The following is an 18,779-nucleotide window of genomic DNA, read 5'->3' as shown; positions in this document are numbered from 1 at the left end:
GATCCTGCGGCTTTGATTTTTCAGATGGATCGATCATGAGACCTCTAGGCTGAATCGATCCTAAAGATCGATCTTCCCCCGAAGATCGCCCAATCCAAAATAAAACTGCTCGAAAAACGACTAGCTTGAGAGAACAGCAATAAAAAAAATTTAGATAGGGATGTTCAGTTCGCAATTTGGTGTGGTGTGGTGAATCAAAAATTGGTTTTTGGTCTACAAATAGATATATTTTTTTGCAATTCTGCTTTATAATGCCATAATCTTTTATCAAGTGAATGGAGTTGCGTGTTTAGGCTAGTTTATTAGATACAAACCGAATTGTGGGAAGGTTCATATTGATTACAGTGTCGTTGTTCATGCTCCCACAAGTCACGAGTGCCATTCACCGGTATCGTGTCACCGACAGTGGTGGGCACCATTCCGCTAATTCGCTAATTAGCGACGCTAAAATTCAGTTAGCGATTTAGCGATTTCGCTAATTTTTGAGTTGGTTAGCGAAACTGTTAGCGTCGCTAAAATTTTGGCCTTCGAAACGCTAATCGCTAATTCGCTAAATTTTGTGGAGAAGCGACAATAGAAATATTTAGAGAAACTGTGAATTTCTGATGGCGTACGTAAATTGCTTCGAAAGATGAACATACTTCACTGCGAAAGTTACTTTTGTCAGTTTTTTTACCCTGGAATGGAGTTTTAGTTATCGTACAAGCCACAGGAGCATTTTGAAGAACAAGCACAAGCTCTAGATTGAATTTTTGGCACACCAAGAACTTTGGTAAATTGCAATGCCCTTGAAATTATGACAACTTTGGTTCTACTTTTTCGATTCAGATAATAATTGAATTTTCATGAAAACATTCCTAAGAGCAGACTTGGTATTTCTCTGCACCAGGTGTACCCGTCGAGTCGCACGAGAAGCAGACTACTCGATTCACGCCAAGAGAATTTTCTTCGCACGCGCGTGTGTTATTTTTCGAGTACACGGCGGGTGCACCGTGTAGATGAATGGAACCAAACGGGAAAACCAATAACCTACGCTATGTTTTCTTTTATATCGGAATAATATGCTCATTCTCACATGTTGACTAGCTGATTTTTGTTGGATAATGGCTAGGAAACGGAAGTATAACAGAAAATTTACGTCGCAAAAAATGCCCACGGACCATTATTTCATCTCCACGGATAGTATAAGTTCTATTCAGACTTTTCGCTCATGAAAATTGCAATGCACTCTCCGCACGGGAACATCAGAATGTTTTATTCGAAAAATCTTCTCAGATTTTTCTCTTCCCTTCTCATTGTTCCATTTCGGGCAATAAGAAAACGGACACGTTGGATCAGGTGGGCGCAACAAACGGTGATATTTATGATAGACCGATTGGCTACAATAAGTTTTTGCAATTTTCCCGTTAGAGTGCACCTTTCAACTGGTAGACCTCGTCCTTCCACTACGGGTTAGATGCGCATCTACTGCGGTTATCATTGCGTTTGTGGATTGAAGAATCATGACATTGAGCACGCGATTTTGGTGGTGCTAGATCGTTACTTTTGGATACCTTCTGGGTCCAAGAAATACAAACCTGTGTTTAAGTTTGTGCTATCCTGGGTCAATGCTGATTTATGACTTCCGTAAACCGAGGTAAGATTGTACCAGTAATGGTGAAATTGTGCCCTACAAACCCATTGTTGGTCAACCATCTTATAGCGATCACAAGACTAGTCAGTGGCGTAGCGTGACCAAGTGACACCCGGGGCAAATTTAGGTGTTACCCCCAACAGATTGCAATGAAATCATTTTGTTATTAAAAATTGTGGAAGTGAGCAAGTTCGTTTTCAAATACACTAAATCTTTCCATTTTTGAAAAATTATATATAGTTTTCGAGGGTTTCGAAACGACCTCCATTTAGCTGTTAGTTAATCTCAAGGATATCACCCTTTTGAAGGTGACACGTATGGAATTTTCCCTCATGGGTGTCATTCCCTAGAGGGGAACACCCAGGGCGGACCGCCCCCACCACGCTATGCCAGTGCACAAAACCAAACTTTCTTGAATAAGATTCTTCGGATATTTACTAAGATAGACTAGTCTTCTGACCCGGAAAAGATGGCTGACAAGTCATGGATCGTATGGCACCATCTCACCCCGGCTGATGGATCTTGAAAACATGTTAAGTACGATTTGCTTTGGTCAGGAAATCTTCGGAGTCATTAGCGATTAGCGAAAGTTCCGCTAATGTGGGTTTAGCGTTTAGCGATTATCGAGCTAAATTTTCCGGTTAGCGACTTAGCGATTAGCGTCGCTAAATTTTTGGTTAGCGGTGCCCACCACTGGTCACCGACAATGCAATGGAAGACAATGGTGATATGGTGACCGACTTTCCGGGTCTCACCCGAAGTCTACGAGTCAACGAGTCTGGGTCTCCGGGTAAACGCGAATTTCCTTCGGGTTTGGAAGATCGTTTTCGGGTCTTCAAATGATAGCGAAATTGGGTCCTAAAGCTATACCAGTTTTTATATATCATTTGAAAAAGCCGCTTTTTGTGAGTAAAACGTGATTTTCAAAAAATGTTTATCGTTTTTCTTCGATTTTCAAATGAAGAACAAAATAACTGCTCGAAAGGTCTTAGATGACGTTTCGCCCATGTACAGTATATGAGAAAACTGTCATTAAAGGCACTTCGAGCAGTTTTTTATTCTTCATTTCAAAATCGAAGGAAAACGATAAATATCTTTTAAAAATCACGTTTTCCTCAGAAAATTGCACTCTTCCAGCTGATATATAAAAATTAGAAAACCATTTAAAACTTTAGGACCCAATTTGTCTTCCCGCATAATCAATAACCATAACAACATGCCTAACAGCCTATTCGGGGTATAGCCCGAACTGTCTGGGTTATCGTTTAAACATATAGATTATCGTCCGTTTATGGTTCCTATTTATTAGGGTTAGCCAGCGAAATTATTTTCAACTCGCTCTAGAAACGGCATAAGTCATAAATTTGGACAATTGTGTTGTTTAGCTATTTACGGATTTCTGATGGTTCGCGCCAGAACTCCCGCCTCAGCTGGGCATGACTGTCGTCCGTGAGTGACCAGCTGAGGCCCAAGCGAAGCCAACTTGCGCGCACTTATTTGCGGCTTTGTTTGCCGCCGGACAATGCTGCCCACCACCAGGCAGCCTGTAAAAGCGCTATCCACAGCAGCGCTAGGTGTTAGTTACTTTACTATAGTCAGTTTAATCGTTAGTCGTTAGCTGGCCACTGTGCCAGCCGACCTTAGGCCATAGCGCTAGCCGGCTCACTGCCGGTAGCCGTCGTGTCCGTGTAACCCAAAGTTATTAATTTAAATATATTTCGTAGTAATTGTTAGTACGCGTGTCTTCAGTTTCATCGCCCGAAAACCTTCCCGCTTCCCATCTGCTGCCGTTCCAACTGGGCCTTAATTGCCCCAACGACATTAGGAAAACGCGCGAGTTTACCGCCGATTAAAAATCAACACAACGTAGGGTCGGTTTGCGCCAACACTGATTTTTATATATCAGTCAAAAAGAGTTTTCTAATTTAAACGTGATTTTTCAAAATTTTATATATATATTTATTTCGATCAACCCTTAAGTTGAGTGTTTCGTACGCAATGAGCATACTCCTCACCTTCCTTTTATGATCGTTGCTTCGTATTCGCAAGCACGCAGCCCAAAAATCACAAACAGAAACGTCAAAGATAAAAATCATAAAAATACATCAATGTCATCAATGGCGTTCGTGTAGTTGATGCGCTGGTGTTGCTGCTACTTATAATTTTAAGTATCAAGAAAAATACGAAAGACTTGCGATTTATTCTAGCTGCATTGTTAAATTTTTGTGAACTAGACTTTGATAAACGATGTCTGCACCTCCTAAGTTCGCTGGCACGGGGCTGGAAGAAGTTAATGTTCCTGGCCAAGCATATCTCCGAGACGCGTAAGTGTAAGGCAAAAATATAACCATTGATTGTAAACTTATGTTTTTTTTCCTATATAATCAGTCTCTCCTGCTGCGATGATCCACTTAAAGCCATAGAAAACTTTCAATTGGAGAACGGTATTCTACTTCCGTCTCTGAGGCCGATGCTACCTTTACTGGATTTGCACGGTGTCCGACGACTAGATTTTCATACATCAGTACTGGAAGAGCTGCGTGACAAACTAATTGCACATATTAATGAAGTCGGAGCAAAAGAAGGTCGCGAACGTGACCGCAAGCTCAAGGAGTTGCTGGTTAAAAGTTTCCCCGTAGTACGCGTGAAGGCACTGCGTCCGGTGGTGATGTGTATACTTAGAAACACCAGCCACATCGAGGATAAGTATTTGAGAATTCTAGTTCGAGATCGAGAACTTTATCAAGATACAGATACGGAAGTTAAGCGGCAAATCTGGAGAGACAATCAATCGCTTTTCGGCGATGAAGTATCACCTCTACTCTCACAGTACATCCGAGAAAAAGAGCACATTCTTTTCGATCATATGAATTTGAACAATCTTTTTTTCACCCCGACTCCGAAGGTCCGACGGCAGGGAGAAGTTGTGCAGAAGCTAGCGCACATGATTGGGAACAGCGTGAAGCTGTACGATATGGTGTTGCAGTTCTTAAGAACACTTTTTCTCAGAACTCGCAACGTTCACTATTGCACACTGAGAGCTGAATTATTGATGGCTTTGCATGACTTAGAAGTTCAGGATATCATTTCCGTTGATCCATGCCACAAATTCACCTGGTGCTTAGATGCTTGCATCCGAGAGAAAAATGTTGATATAAAGCGATCTCGGGAATTGCAAGGATTCCTGGACAATATCAAACGCGGCCAGGAGCAAGTGCTCGGCGATCTTTCCATGACACTGTGCGATCCTTATGCAATTAATTTTCTAGCTACTTCGGCGGTTAAGATACTGCAGCATTTGATAAACAACGAAGGTTTACCAAGGGATAACACAATTTTAATATTACTATTACGAATGTTGGCACTTGGTTTATCTGCCTGGATTATGATTGACTCGCAGGATTTTAAAGAACCTAAATTGGACAGTCAAGTTGTGACAAAGTTCTTGCCTGCTCTGATGTCGCTAATGGTTGACGATCAAGTGCGCAATTTACACTCCAAACTGCCACCGGACGAACGCGAAAGTGCTATAACCACGATTGAACATTCGGGACCCGCCCCGGACGCAGTTGAAGCGTACATCCAGGAAAGCTCTGTTGCTTCTATTCTTGCGATGTATTACACGCTGCATACATCTCGCCAGAAGGATCGTGTTGGAATTTTGCGAGTCATGGCAATTTTGGCATCCTGCAAGGATGATCGGGCCTATGAAGATCCGTTCCTGCATTCGCTAATTGCTCTACTGATTCCAATGTCCGAAGAATTCGCTAACGAGGACTTTTGCACCGGTTTGTTCGATGAGTTTTTGTTCGCTGGCCTCACGCGGGATAACGTTACGCGACACATGCTTAAATTGCTTTGGTACGTACACCAAAAGTTGCCGCAGGGTCGTTTGCAGACATTGCTGAAAGCTCTGCAGCCGAACGCTCAGCATCACGAAAACGTCCATAAGCTGTACGAGAATCTGCAGAAACGTGTGATCGCTGCTCACCACGAACCGGTGCCGGAGCCGATGGAAACCGATTTCGACTCACCACTAAAAAGTGTGCCCACACCAGGACCACATTATGTTTAGGATGAAAAGTATTCGACTTTATGGATAAATATGTTAAGCGTTTTAAAGTTCAATAAAGTAATAGCACAGCGTTGCAATTGAATTACTTTTTACTCAAGTAGACAGCATAAATCTCTACACGTACCTATAGATATGATGGTGAACGTCCATAACGAAACTTCCCTTTCAGTGGATCAAATGGGGTTCCAATAAGCTGAAATGTCGCACTAACTGGAAAGCTTTTGCGACGTTCTTTCTTCAAAACGAACATAACATCTTTGCTGTTTGTTGTTAGACAAATCATTTGGTCTTGATTATTGTTTAAGCTGCGATACATCGATCCGCGTCTCCAGAGCGCAGGAAGTTTAAATCCTCTAAGCAGCTTCTTCCAAGCCAAAATTGAGTTCGGATATTGTAATAACTGACACAGCACACGATTTAATTTAAATGTTTTGCAGTGTTTATATCTATATGACACCCGCGAGAACTCTTCAACACAACGTTCTTATTGGTCTACTAGTTCGGTAGAAGCGCGGCCCTTTTTTTCACAATATTGCATATATTTATTTTCCCATATATCTGCCTGTGATTTTGCGTGAGTAATGTTGAGTCTTTCGATAGCTACATCAATTGTTTTCGTACATCTTTCCCCAATGGAACAGTCTCTTCTGCGCGTAAGGGGGCAGAAGAACCAACGTTCCGAATATCGTTCGCGTTTAAAATTAAACTAAAGCATGCAAAGCAGTTTGAGGGTCCATCGTCAGGAGTAATTTAGGTACAACTATTTTAATTGAATTAAGCTAACATACACGAAAACAGTGAATTTGGTCATTGGTCAAAATGCAACTAACGCTTGCGGTGCTTTTCAAAATGCGTACTGCCCTCCGATGGGTGTTAGATTCCGATTTCGGCATCGTAGAAAAGGCCAGCTTCCTACATTAGCTGGCAGCACCGTTGTTTTTCTCGCTTCGGCTGCTGTACGGTCTCTTGATTCTTTCGCTTGCGGTTTGCGATGTCCCGTATCAAGTCATAGAATATCTGTGCTCGATGTTTATGTTTGATAATAAAATTTCGTCGCCGCCACCCAGCGCGCCAAACATGCCAAAAATTAGAGAAGAGTTTAACTTCTAAATCGAATGGATTGAACTAAGAATAAGAGCGGGGAAAAAAACAAAAAAGTTCAACGTGCCGCAGAACATTAGACCAACGGTTGGACGTTTTTAAACAATCCCCGCAACGCACGTTGCTGGAGTATAGCGAGTTACTAGAGCTAGCGACGTAAACAGGTGAGAGAAACTCAAACAGAATAAAGCAATGGTTGAACATATACATGGCAAACAAAAACATGACAAACAAATGTATAAAACACAAGCAGCGACAGCAAAATATTTACACCAATATTTTCTCGACCTAATTCAGACAGATTTATTTTTTTTTGTTTTTTCTCTTGCAATGGTTTGAATGATTGATCTTGATCCTGACCTTAGCGTTACTTTTAACAAATAATTAGCAATAGGTTGCAGCTGCGACTGCCTTAAATTACGGATATCTTCTATTCGGATTGACTTATTCAGTAATCTGTTTTGTTTCAGTATAATGATACAGAGTTTAAACTTAATAAAAGATTTAATAAAATCGAGAATTTTCACCGAATGTTGTTTGTGTGTACGTGTATGTATATAAGTGTAAGTGTTTGTTCTGCTGGTATGATTCATTGGGGGCTTCTCTATATCAGTGTACACTTGATTTTCCTTCGTTTAGATTTATCTTTGGCGCGTCCATTTGTTGTCTTGGAATCTTCCGTTTTTCGCGAGCGTATCTCGCGCATCAAATCGAAGAACACCTGTGAATCGGGAAGAGAATAGAAAAAAGATGCGAAAAGCGAAAAGGGCTAGCTTACAGTGATCATTTGTTACGGCGGCCTCCGGTATTACGAGTATTTCAGCGAAAAAGTCTACTATTTCTATGAATCAGGCAAGTAATTCCAGTAGGGTTCTGGCTTTATTTTATGCAATTTTGTTTGTCAAAATAATTTTGAAAATACGTGAACTTACAGTTGAAACCAATTATATATACCAAATGTAAGTTCAGGAACGATTGTTTTCTATTTATGGTGTAAATTTTTGACCGAAATTTTGAACCCACGCTAGATTACGAAAGCAAGTACTAACCAACCAACATAAATCAACAATCACACAAGCACTCACAATCACATGCATAATCTAAGCGCCTACCTTATCAACGTTTTCCCGTGTCTTCGCCGACGTTTCGACGTATGGCACACCCCACTGCTGGGCTCGACCCTGACACTCGGCCAGTGGCACTTTCCGTTTGTCGTTCAGGTCGCACTTGTTGCCGACCAGGAGGAACGGAATATTTTCGTCGTTTTTCACACGCAAGATTTGTTCCCTAAAAAAGAGCAATATAAGTCAAATTATACTATACGACCAAAATTTAAAAAAACACCCACCGAAACTCCTGCGTCGCCTGAAAACTGTCATCCTCTGTTATCGAGAATACACACAGGAACCCTTCACCGCTGCGGAAGTAGTTGTCGCGAATGGCTGCGTAGTCCTCCTGCCCCGCCGTGTCCAGAATATCAATTTGTACCTCTTCGCCGTCTAGAACAACCTACAAATGATAATAACATATAATAAAACGTTTTTTATTAGTTAGATTCGAGAAACAAAAAAACATAATCAAATATTGTGTTTCGATTTCTTCTCACAGTTAACATTTCATGTTACCATTCCGAAACGACAATCCGAGCGAAATATTCTTTTTTTTTGCAATTAGCAAGGTGGTGAGAAATGATGCAAAAATAATGTAAACAAAACAATGCAATGTGTGAATTACTTCAGAATTGAAATATACATATAATCAAAGGCACAGTTCATTATCATGAACGCAGAAATCGTGGCCATTCTTAGAGCCATAGAATATATTATCACAAATGACATTAAAACTGCTGTTATTTTCACAGATTCTAAAAGTGCTACACAGATAATGCAAAATGATAAATCATCAGAAAACTACCTCATCAATAGAATTTTTGAAATAGTAGAACAATCAGGAATAGAAAAACTTACAGTACAATGGATCCCAGGACACTGCGGCCTGACCTTGCCGCGAAACTTGGAACATCCAAAAATAACATAGAAGACTTATCCCTTACTAAAGACGACCTATTACTTAGCTTCAGAAATGAGACGATTTGTTTCTGGAAACAAAGATATAAGACACTATCTGAACAAAAAGGAAACTACCACTTTAAAATCATGCCCGAACTTGCACTCAAACCATGGTTCAAAGATATAAACATTAGCACGGAACATACGGTAACCATAAATAGGCTTAGAACAGGACATACTGCAACGAAAGATCGATTGAACTCATGGGGTCTAGTCACTAATAGTAACTGTGATCTTTGTAACACAACTGAACACATTGTACACATCCTTCACGATTGTCCTAAATTTATTAACACAAGAAGAAAATACCCTATACTTCAAAACAAGACAGATATAACCTATATACTTGCTGAGAACAATGTAGACAACATTATGCAATACGCGCAATTCATTAAGGAAATTGAAATAAGCATATAAGATACACTTTACACCTGCTGATCCAACGAAATCTATTCAAAACTCGCGATACGATTACCAACATAAAAGTTATTACATTTGACAAGACTTGGCTGATATGGACCCCTTGGTCTGCGCCAAACAAGCGAAAAAAAAAAGGCATGTGTGAGCAATTTGGCGAAGTTGAAGGTGAATTATTCATGATCAATTCATTCATCATAAATCCATAGAAGTAGAAAGTGATTGATACAACAGTGTCATTCGTAATTTATTGAACTGATAATTGGCGTAATTGGTCAACCCTAACATAGTTCATATATTTTCTTCTTTGTTTATCTTCGTTTAGTCGAAGAGTTCTCTGATTACGGAGCAAATTTTCCGAACGGTTTACAAATTAGAGTTGTAATAGGGTAAGGAACGAATCCAGCAGTGGCGCCTATTTTAATCAGTCGAAGAAAACAGGCCATAAACTCCTGAATTTTAGTGCGTCTTGAACTGTCCTACAGATCAGACGTTTTTCAGACTGCCTATAGCTTCAAAGTTTGTGTTTTGTCAGTGTGTCTTTTAAAGACTACCTGAAAGTTATTTCCCATCAGTCTTTCTCAAGACTACCTACTTTTGAATTTAACATTTGTTTTAACTTTTTTCGTATCACCTGAAATGGCTGGACGGAAAAAGAAACCTCGCATCGCTGCGGGGAGGAAAAGAGAGGCATCTCTTTCTGACACATCGAGTGTCTGTAGTGACAATCCTTTTGATATTTTGCCTGAGCAAGAAGCTGGTGAAATGGAAGTTACCAATAATGAAACTATACAAAATATAAAGTCTTGAAAAAGGAGAAAGTTCCACCTATTGTGGTAACTATTTCTTCTGAATTTAATATATTCAAAAAGGAACTTTCAACGTTTGTTTCTGACGTTAAAGTTACCTATCAAATTGGCCGTAGAGGTGAATGCCGCTTATTAGCCGACTCAGTAAAGGGTCGTGATCGTCTTGTTCAGTATTTAACTGACAAGATGTACAAATTTTTTACATATGACACCAAGAACGCCAAGCCGTTCAAGGTTGTCTTGAAAGGTCTCACCAACGATCAAACCGTTGATGAGATCAAACTTACTTTAACAGAATTACTTGGCATAGCCCCTACCCAAGTAATTCTAATGAAACAAAAATCACGAGGCGAAAACAATCAGAGAACTGGAATTTCCCTTGTTAATTATTTAATTCATTTTAACCGCAATGCGGTTAACAACTTAAAATTTTTTGAAAAAGCACATGCTTTGTATAATGTGCGTGTAAAGTGGGAAACTTATAGGAAGTATGGCGGAGGTGAAAAGCATATCACCCAATGCCGTACTTGCCAACGTTATGGCCATGGTTCCAAATTCTGTAACATGGACCAAAAATGTCTTAATTGTGGAGACTCTTCTCACAAAAAGGACACATGTCCTGTGAAAGAGAGTAAAAATTTTCGCTGTGCGAATTGTAACGGCAACCATATGTCAAATTTTTATCAATGCCCAGTCCGTTTAGCAATTGTTAAGGCAAGGCAAGGTAAACAAAATTCAATTTCTCAATTAAAACCAACTTATGCACAGGTTACATGTAGTTCGAACATTATACCGCCTAGTGTTGGTAGTTCGAAAATGACCGTTAATATGGGTAAGCAAAACACGCTAGAAAATAATTGTACACCTATTACTCCAGCTAATATTGCTGCCGAAAATATTTTTTCTAATGTCAACTGCCTGGGGCCTATTACGGCAGGTAAACTTTCTTTTTTGCAACAGGCAATGTTCGATCTTATGAACGCCATGTTGCAGGCAAAATCAATGTTTGAAGCCATTCAAATAGGCACAAATTTTACTATTAAAATTGTTTCTAATTTAAAATTTAGCAATGATTTTAAATAAAACAATTAAAATATTAAATTGGAATGCTCGCTCATTGAAGGCCAATGAGAATGAGCTTTTTAATTTTTTTAACATTAAATAATGTGCATATTGCAATTATTACTGAAACATTTTTGAAACCTAACATTAAATTAAAATATGATCCCAATTACGTGGTTCATAGATATGATAGGATTCAGGGTTCCGGCGGTGGAGTTGCAATTGTTATTCATCGCCGAATCAAACATCGTGCTCTTCCCCATCTTAAGACGAAAGTTATTGAAACTTTGGGAATTGAAGTTCAAACTGAACTTGGGATTTTATTTATTGCCGCAGCATATTTACCATTTCAATGCACACGCGAGCTCAAAAATTATTTTGAAGGTGATTTACAAAAACTCACCAGAAATCGTTCGAAATTTTTCATAATCGGCGATTTTAACGCTAAACATCGTTTATGGAATAATTCTCAAAGTAATTCCAATGGCAAAATTTTATTCAATGTTTGTTCTTCAGGATACTATTCTATTTTGTCTCCGAATAGTCCTACATGCTTTTCTTCTGTAAGAAACCCTTCAACAATTGATTTGGTGCTGACAGATCAAAGTCATGTATGTAGTGATTTGATCACACATGCTGACTTTGATTCTGACCATCTTCCAATAACTTTTTCTTTATCACATGAATCAGTTTTAAACCCTATGAGCTCTGTTTTTAATTATAACAAAGCTAATTGGGAAAGATACAAAACTCATATTGAGAGAAATTTCAATAATGAGCTTGATTTGCAAAACGAAGTGAATATTGATTCCGCTTTGGAAGCATTAAAATGTGCAATTATTGATGCCAGGAATTATTCTGTTCCAAAGGCTCAAGTGAAATTTGATTCACCAATAATTGACGAAAACCTTCAACTTCTAATTCGTTTGAAAAATGTCCGCAGACGTCAATATCAACGTTCTCGTGACCCTGTTTTTAAAACTATTTATAAAGATTTACAGAAAGAGATTAAACATAGATTTACTCTTCTGAGAAATCAAAATTTTGAGACTAAAGTTGAAGAATTGAAACCATATTCAAAACCATTTTGGAAGCTGTCGAAGATTCTTAAGAAACCTTCAAAGCCTATTCCAGTTTTAAAAGATGGTGAACGTTTTCTTGTATCCAATGAACAAAAGGCTCAAAGACTTGCTCAGCAGTTTGAGAGTGTTCATAACTCAAATTTGAATTTTGTGAGTCCAATTGAAAATGAAGTCACACGTCAATTTGATTTAATTTCTTCCCAGAATTTTTTACCTGCAGAAATAATTGAAACTAACTTAAATGAGATTAAATCAATTATTAAAAATTTCAAAAATATGAAAGCACCTGGTGACGACAAGACAACGACTGAGAGCACAATGGATTTTTTAGTGAAAATTTTCAATTGCTGCTTCAAAATTGCATATTTTCCCAAATTATGGAAAAATGCAAAAATTACTCCCATTTTAAAACCGGATAAGAACCCAGCTGAAGTTTCAAGTTATCGACCAATCAGTTTGCTTTCTTCAATAAGTAAACTGTTTGAGAGAGTTATTCTTAACAGAATGATGTCACACATCAACGGAAATTCAATTTTTGCAAATGAACAGTTTGGATTTCGCCATGGGCATTCCACAACTCATCAATTGCTCAGAGTTACTAATATGATACGAGCTAACAAATCTGAAGGTTATTCCACTGGAGCTTCTCTTTTAGACATAGAAAAAGCATTCGACAGTGTTTGGCATAAAGGTTTGATTGCGAAATTGCAAAGTTTTAATTTTCCAATTTTCCTAATCAACATTTTAAAAAATTATCTTACTGATCGAACTCTGCAGGTTGTCTATCAGAATTCAAAATCTGATAGATTTCCTGTCAGAGCAGGTGTGCCTCAAGGTTCAGTCTTGGGTCCAGTCCTGTACAACATATTCACTTTAGATCTTCCTGATTTGCCTCCAGGATGCACAAAGTCATTGTTCTGCGATGACACAAGCATTTCCGTAAAAGGAAAAAGTCTTCGTGTCATATGCAGTCGATTGCAGAAAAGTTTAGATATTTTTTCTTCCTACTTGCAAAAGTGGAAAATCTCTCCCAATGCTTCTAAAACTCAAATGATAATTTTTCCGCATAAGCCTAGGGCTTCTTTCCTCAAGCCAAACAATAATCACGTTGTCAAGATGAATGGGCTTATTTTAAGTTGGTCCGACAAGGTTAAGTACTTGGGACTAATTTATGATAAAAAACTTATTTTCAAAGAGCACATTGAGAATATACAAGCCAAGTGCATCAAATATACGAGATGTTTATATACTCTCATTAACAGGAATTCTAAACTTTGTTTAAAGAAAAAACTTTTGATTTACAAACGAATTTTTAGACCAGCAATGCTTTATGCTGTACCGATCTGGTCAAGTTGCTGTTCAACAAGGAAGAAAACGCTCCAAAGGATTCAGAATAAAATTCTGAAAATGATTTTGAAGCGTCCTCCTTGGTTTGGTACACTCGAATTACATAGACTTACTGGTGTTGAACCATTAGAAGCTATGTCAAATAAAATTATTAACAATTTTCGACAAAAATCGTTGCAATCCTCAATTGCTACGATAAGCTCTCTTTATAGCCAATAAGTTAGCAATTAAGTTAGTTGTAAGTTTACTTCCCCTTTTCTGACAAGTAGGTTTAAATCCCTACGAATGATAAGTCCTAATTGCGAAAGCAAACAAATCCTAACAATTAAAATTACAAATTTCTAACAGTGTTAAGAAGTCACCATTTGTGATTGGACACACATACTCATTATTTACTAATATTTATCATAAATACTTAAGCTACTAACAAATCCCCCCTTAAAAAAAAAAAAAAACTCCTGAATTTCAATCAATATCGATAATTCCAATGATGGAAACGAAAACTTTGATTGTCTAGCTGTCTTACGAATATGAGAAATACCGGTAATCACAGAGAAATCTGTGAACAAACATCATTCTAAACAAATCGACCTATATTGCAGCCATTCAGGAGCCACTTCGGGTGCTGAAAAAAAAAAACGCCTGCAAAACAGATGGAAACTGCTAATAATAGGTTCGGAGTGATTGGGATAGTGTCTCTCGATTGGTAACTTTAATTGATTATTGTTAAAGTTTGCTATGTTTTACAATCTAAAAACAAGTTCTGACAGAGAAAAAGATAGAGAACAGATTGATATACTTCTGTTTGAATTTCACCCAACACATCTCGAGTATTTCGTCTCAATACACAGGTGGTTCCTAAAGCTGCTTAGAACATGTTCCCTACCCTATCTATAGAGGGAATATGAAATTCACAACCTGATTTCGGCTTTCGCACATGATGTGGGCCGCAAATTGAGGCGTTATATATCTTTTTGCTCGAGAAAATGAGGAAAGTTTGGATTTTTTATTTGCAATAGAAGTACCGGATGTCGATGTTACTGGAGGGGTACGCGCTGTGTCGAGCGAGAAGCGGTGGAATTGATGAAAGTCGAGGATCCGGGATGTGAAAACAAAGTTGGCCGTGTAGCGAATAAAATAAGATTGATGTTGCAAGTCGCTACTGATTTTCCGAATTGACGACGATATGTTGGAGTTTATTCCCTGAGCGACAAGAAGCTCCAAAGGATGCTAAAGAGGAAGTTCGAGGGTAATGGCTACATCTCTGCGTGCGCTTGGCCGGGAGGTCGGTGCAACCGAAATCGCGACGTAGCGGTGGTTCTATTCTATCTCGCCCTGGAAGGCAACGACTGGCAGGGCACTACGTATTTTACTTCCCCCACGAATAAAGTGAGCTCCTAGGTGAAGTTCATTGCACACACCAAGTTCCTCAAGAAGGAGCTGCTGTGGCTGATAATCAGCGAGAAGGGGACATCAAAGTCACTATTCTTGCACTTCGGAATGGCCGTGAAGGGTAAAATTTATAGTATGAAGATCTTGTCAGAAGTTGTGTCGTTCATCAAGAAATACCATAAGGGCGAAAACGCAGTGTTCTGGCCGGATCTACCGTCGACCCACTACTTGAACTGATCATTGGGGGGGAAGGAGCTGCTGAATATCGATGTGGTACACTGAACGGAGAAATTACATACTATTCATATGCACGCGATCAATATCATGTGAAAAACACATACCTACATGTTATTGCGTCATTACGATAACACTCACTGTCAAAACGATAAATTGTATGTGGTTCAACGATACGCGTTTTGACAATTGAAAGATATGTGATTTGCAGATGTGAAAATTCCATTGTTGTCTCCCCTGTTTCAGTGCTTCAAGATGGCGACAACGAAGGAAGAATTGTTCTCTGATTTTTTTTTTTCGAAGGAATCTTTCGAAATTTTGAGGAGTAATCATTATAAACAAATGTTGGAGTACTGAAAATACTGATCTTTTCTTATTCTAGGCTGAGGAATTCACTTCTACGAGCTTCTGGTTCATACGGCGGACGATATTGGAGAAAACTAATCAAACTACCGTTGCTTGGAGCTGCGAAGCTTTTTACGATTTCGTGCAGGCGTGAGATCACGGAATGTAAGCTTTCCGTTTTTTATAACTAGTTGAACGTTCCCGGCGATGCTCGGGATCAGAAGTTTCAAAATTAGGAAACATTTTTTATAATTCATTGCATTATTAGCCCAACTCACTTTAAAAATATTTCACATCTTATACGTCCATCATCCCTTTATGAACTTTAACATTCTGAGAACGCATAGAACGGAAATATTCATATTGGATTGTATTTTGTGATGTTTGGGGATGTTTTACAGAAACTAGAAGTCGCCATTTCGGATTTCAAAACGACGTATGGAGTTCGGAAGTTTCGGAAGTATTGAAATGGTTGGTCAAATACCGCTTTGATTATTTTCCTGAAATCAGAAGTCGTTATTTTGGAAAATGTTATGTGGGGTCATCCCAGTTCCGAATATCCCACACTCGGGTGATAACCGGATATTCGTCAATCGTTCACAGTAAAACCTCTTTTTATGTAACTTTCAGAAGAAAGAAATCAACGTAAGAAGAAGTAAGCGTGGCCATTCATGCTTAATTCTCTTCTATAATCATATTCAAAGAGATAACATGTAAATTTTTAAAACGAAAATGTTTGTTGGTGTCCAAGGAACACGTCTGAGAAGAAGTTAAAGTTTTAATACACATAACTACCTGAAAATTTAAAAAAAAAAGATTAAACCAATGAAATGCGGCCTTTCTTCCAGCCAAATGTCCCAAAATCTAGTTTTGGTAAAAGTAAAAAAGTATTTCGAATCCCGTGATGTGTTACTATTCACAAAACTACGAAAACATCAGAAATGTAATTTTTTTCTGCTCGACTCGCACCAAATTAAAACATAAATTCTTCTGCTAGAAAATATTTGTGGATGTTGAAAGGAACAACGAACATTTTATTGAAAAAAAAAAAATTAATTTACACGCGAATTGAGCTCATGCTCAAAAAGTCAAAATTTTTCATGTATCATATGTATAAATTATTCTGTGCCGAACACGCATCAGTATCGGATGTGTTTGGTGATCGCTCCGATAGAATATAAAACAAAAGACGCGCGAGCAAGTGTTGGCATTGTTTGCCTGGTCGAGTGAAGGTTGAAGGTCGCCCGCCTTTGTGCAACTGTTTCGCATCGTGGCTGTTTGCTGGTGCGTAAGCCGATTTGGCTGCTAAGTGATTAGTGCTACAGCAGTGGACGAGAATCTCAACACAAAGGAGGAAAAAGAAGAAGCCAACAGTTGACAGCTAGTTGTGTCGCTGTGCTGAGTGATCACACATCCGGCTCGCTGCTGGTGGCTGTTTGGAGCTGCTGTATTGGTGCTGCTGGCTGTAACGGCTGCAGCTTCGACCGTTCGGACAACCAACCCTGCTGAAAGGAGAAGTAAAGAGGTACGTGTTCTGTCGGCGCTAGTGCACTAGATTTAGCGCGATGGATGTAGATCCCTCGCCTCCCGTGCCACCATCCCCGAACCCCTCCGACCCTGTCCCTCCTGCCAACCCTTCCTCTGTTAATTCTCCAGTCCCCCCTCGCCCCAGGCTTTACCCGGACGGATCTCAGGGCAGCTTTACTGTTTTCTTTCGGCCAAAAGCAGGACCGAAATCGAAACCGTTAAACATCATGCAGATTTCGAAAGACCTGACGGAGGGGTACAAGGCCGTGACCGAAATCTCCAAGGTCAGACCCAACAAGCTCCGTGTCGTGGTCAACGACCTGGATCAGGCCAACGCTATTGCTCGCTCCGAGCTTTTCACACGCGAGTATCGCGTTTATATACCCGCACGAGACGTGGAGATCGACGGTGTCATAACCGATTCGAGTCTGTCGGTCGAGTGTATCTTGGCAAGCGGTTTTGGCTGCTTCAAAAATGCTTTGTGTCACGACGTAAAAGTAAAGATCATAGATTGCAAGCAATTGCGGTCTGTGTCTCTTGTCAACGGCACAAAAGTGTACACTCCGTCAGACTCGTTTCGTGTTACGTTTGCCGGATCTGCTCTCCATAGCCACGTCTCGATCGATCGGGTTCGTCTGCCTGTGCGATTGTATGTACCCCGTGTTATTATTTGCACCAATTGCAAGCAGCTAGGCCACACAGCCGCCTACTGCTGCAATAAGGCACGATGTAGCAAGTGTGGGCGTCTAGAAAGAGGAAAAATATTTCCTCTCCTAAACTTCCCCGAAAAGGTCCTAAGATTTCCCAAAGTGAAATGAAAGTTACAAACAAACCAAACAGTGCTGCGGAAAAACCGAAGCAAACTCCTCCTGGGCTTGCAAATTTAAAGTCCCAGAAGGAGTTCCCAGCACTGCCAGGAACATCTTAAACCCCAGTTGTTCCTTTTGCACTCCCAGTTGATGAAACAAACTCTGGATTAGTGAAATTTTCTGACATTGTGGACTGGATTTTTGAAACTTTCAATGTACCCGATCCAATTAAAATTTTTCTTACAGCATTCCTCCCAACAGTTAGATCATTTTTGAAGCAGTTGACTGCCCAATGGCCCTTCCTTGCAGCGATTGTATCCTTCGATGCCTAATTCATCTGCGTATACGCAGGATTCTATCTCTGTCTTACAGTGGAATTGTAGAAGTATTTTACCAAAAATGGATTCATTTAAAGTTTTAATAAATAGAAACAAATGCGATGCATTCTCCCTTTGTGAAACTTGGCTTACTTCAAATATTGATCTCAACTTCCATGATTTTAATATTATTCGCCTTGATCGAAACACCCCATATGGAGGAGTACTTTTAGGGATTAAAAAGTGCTATTCTTTCTATCGTATTAACCTCCCCTCGATTCCAGGCATCGAAGTTGTCGCATGTCAAATGACAATACAAGGTAAAGAGCTTTGTATTGCCTCAATATATATTCCTCCCAGAGCACAGGTTGGGCAACGGTTGCTCTTTGATTTAATAGAACTTCTTCCCTCGCCACGTTTGATTTTGGGAGACTTCAACTCTCATGGTGTGGCTTGGGGTTCCCCCTACAATGATAACCGCTCCTCTTTAATCTACAACCATTGCGATGACTTCGACATGACTATTTTGAACAACGGTGAAATGACACGTATCCCGAAAC

At 39.4% G+C, this 18,779-nt stretch overlaps 2 protein-coding genes across 4 annotated transcripts in view; one reads left to right on the top strand and one right to left on the bottom strand.

Annotated features, from left to right (window-relative positions):
- The first annotated feature begins 3,732 nt into the window (after window positions 1-3,732).
- On the top strand, window positions 3,733-5,785 carry LOC129732742 (negative elongation factor B). Its single transcript, XM_055693923.1, has 2 exons — window positions 3,733-3,957; window positions 4,022-5,785. The coding sequence occupies exons 1-2, from the start codon at window positions 3,881-3,883 to the stop codon at window positions 5,706-5,708; spliced, it is 1,764 nt and encodes a 587-aa protein (XP_055549898.1). The 5' UTR covers window positions 3,733-3,880; the 3' UTR covers window positions 5,709-5,785.
- A 339-nt stretch (window positions 5,786-6,124) lies between these two features.
- LOC129732747 (ras-related protein Ral-a) overlaps window positions 6,125-18,779 on the bottom strand; it is a 62,145-nt gene continuing 49,490 nt past the window's right edge. For 2 of the 3 annotated variants that reach the window (XM_055693931.1, XM_055693940.1), the window contains exons 3-5: window positions 8,158-8,318; window positions 7,922-8,096; window positions 6,125-7,530 (exon numbers count right to left, since the gene is read on the bottom strand). In XM_055693931.1, coding sequence (XP_055549906.1) covers window positions 7,414-7,530; window positions 7,922-8,096; window positions 8,158-8,318 — 453 coding nt within the window. In that variant the 3' untranslated portion in view covers window positions 6,125-7,413. The remainder of the gene's footprint in view (window positions 7,531-7,921; window positions 8,097-8,157; window positions 8,319-18,779) is intronic. The other variant, XM_055693948.1, reaches the window with a different exon arrangement.

The sequence above is a fragment of the Wyeomyia smithii genome, chromosome 1, assembly GCF_029784165.1.
Source record: "Wyeomyia smithii strain HCP4-BCI-WySm-NY-G18 chromosome 1, ASM2978416v1, whole genome shotgun sequence".
NCBI classification, from domain to species: Eukaryota; Metazoa; Arthropoda; class Insecta; order Diptera; family Culicidae; genus Wyeomyia; species Wyeomyia smithii.
This window is presented reverse-complemented; position numbering and strand designations above follow the sequence as displayed.